Source organism: Conger conger, chromosome 8 (genome assembly GCF_963514075.1).
Source record: "Conger conger chromosome 8, fConCon1.1, whole genome shotgun sequence".
In the NCBI taxonomy this organism is placed as follows: domain Eukaryota; kingdom Metazoa; phylum Chordata; class Actinopteri; order Anguilliformes; family Congridae; genus Conger; species Conger conger.
The window spans coordinates 53,081,920-53,084,183 of NC_083767.1; the positions used below are offsets into that span (position 1 = coordinate 53,081,920).

General features: G+C 43.3%; 1 protein-coding gene across 1 annotated transcript; it reads left to right on the plus strand.

Moving 5' to 3' along the window:
• Positions 1 to 205: 205 nt before the first annotated feature.
• ascl1a (achaete-scute family bHLH transcription factor 1a) lies at positions 206 to 2,022 on the plus strand. Its single transcript, XM_061253114.1, has 2 exons — positions 206 to 966; positions 1,129 to 2,022. Exon 1 carries the CDS (start codon positions 358 to 360, stop codon positions 952 to 954), a length of 597 nt encoding a protein of 198 aa, XP_061109098.1. The 5' UTR covers positions 206 to 357; the 3' UTR covers positions 955 to 966; positions 1,129 to 2,022.
• Positions 2,023 to 2,264: the final 242 nt, after the last annotated feature.

The following is a 2,264-nucleotide window of genomic DNA, read 5'->3' on the forward strand; positions in this document are numbered from 1 at the left end:
TGGTCCCAGTTGTGCTTTGTCGACTGTTGTTTATTCAGTGGCTGGCGTGGCACGCGCCAGGCGTACGCAGTGCTGTAGAATTCTGAGCTAAGGTGAATACAACAAGCGCGTGGAGGCGTGGTCAGATCCATCGCGTGGGACAGCCAGTGTATTGAAATACCCCGCTTCTGACCGTTCACAGCACACATTGTAGTTTTGGGAGCGTGCAAGGCGAAAGCCCTGGAGATTGCTTATAAAAACGACTAAAGGGTGCACATTAAGCCACACGCGAACGCCACGAGCTGGGCGCATTGCCTTCAAGCAACCCAGAGGACTTGAGTTTCTTTTGCTTCTATTTGCTCTCGACGCTCCCTGCCGATGGACATCACTGCCAAGATGGAAATAACCGTTAGCCAGCAACAGTTCGTGCCGCCTGCCTGCTTCTTTGCTGCTGCAGCTCAGAACATACAACTCAGCCCGATCGAAAGCCAGTGCAGCGGAAAGTCCGCTTCTAAGCAGGTGAAGCGACAGCGGTCCTCCTCTCCCGAGCTGCTGAGATGCAAGCGGAGGCTCAACTTTGCGGGGTTCGGGTATAGTCTGCCACAGCAGCAACCACACGCGGTGGCCAGGCGGAACGAGAGGGAGCGGAACCGGGTGAAGCTGGTCAACAACGGGTTTGCCACTCTTCGGGAGCACGTTCCAAACGGTGCAGCCAACAAAAAGATGAGCAAAGTGGAGACTTTGCGCTCGGCGGTGGAGTACATCAGGGCGCTGCAACAGCTCCTAGATGAGCACGACGCCGTGAGTGCAGCCTTTCAGTCCGGGGTCCTGTCTCCCACGATTCCGCAGAATTGTTCCAACGACATGAACTCAATGGCTGGCTCCCCTGTATCCTCGTACTCCTCGGATGAAGGGTCGTATGACCCACTGAGTCCAGAGGAGCAGGAGCTACTGGACTTCACCAACTGGTTTTGAGCTTCTGCCAAGGTTCGCCAAAATTACTATTATTAATATTATTATTACTACTGCTGCTACTACTACTACTACTACTACTACTACTACCAATACTACTACTACAATGTATGCACATTATATTGCTTTTGTTTATTTATTGAAACCTCTAACTCTGTTTATTTTTTATTTTTGCAGGAATATGATTTGTATTTTCAACCAATTAATATTCTCGGCGCCTGCAAGAAATTATAGAACACAAAGGAGCTGGTGTGCCCCAAAACAAAAATTAAACAAATGAAGCACTGCTTTTGCGCTCCGGTGAGTGCGTTGGAACTGAAGGCGCTTAAAACGCCAGAGTCAAGCGCTTCTGAACTGTGGAGAGGACGATTCTCGTGCCAGACACCGATGACAGCGTGGGAATCTAACGTCTTTTGCGCAATTGTCCACGAAAATTATTCTAAAAAGTGACCTTTAACAACATGATGGCACACAGAAATACTTTGTAAATGCTGTTCTTAAACTATGCTACACCCAATCAAAGAATTTCAGTAAACTTCTGTGACGTTTTAATTATGAAATGCTTCCATCTCTGCGAATTTTATCATAAGAAATTCTATTTGTATCAAACATGTTGTTTTGAAATATATTAAGCTATTTTTGTATATAAGAGAGATTTATAGAACTTTTGTACACAGCGTTTTACCATGTATATATCTTGATGATATATTGATATGTTGCTTATTACCTCTGCCTATTTAGACTTGTAGTCTACATTGTTTTGCAACTGGCAATTCTGTGTATGGTGTATGAGGTTTCAAAGAGGAGTTTGACACTCCACAGTTTTACTCTAGTACCAACGTGTCTTATTTAATAGGAAGTATGTGTTATTATAATGTGTCACGGAGTTCACTATGAACAAAGTTTATGCAGCTATTGTCCAAACGCAGAGGAGACTACAAGGATGGTGAATTGTCCCTGTACTGCCTGCTTTACACTGCCTTCACTGCTATTGGGTTTATCTGAGAAACAAGAAAAAACCTATTAACCATGTTTCCATGCTATAGTTTCATAATAAATACATTTTCTTAAGTATTTGATTTTGTGAATATTTCGCTTGGGTGTATACCAGACCACTGATGCAAACAATAATACACTTATCATCGACTCTGAACATTAAAAATATAGACAATTAGACAATTGACAATTGGTTCAAACATTAACAAAAATTGGCTGTAATACAGTCCACAGTTTCAATGTAATTGGCTTGGCTGCAATAGTTAAAGAGTATAAAGTCTTAATTAAAAATATAACGCTAAGCTTCGGTGAGATTA

Excerpts from the sequence above, each read along its gene's own strand:
- ascl1a (XM_061253114.1), top strand. The coding sequence starts at position 358 with ATGGACATCACTGCCAAGATGGAAATAACCGTTAGCCAGCAACAGTTC.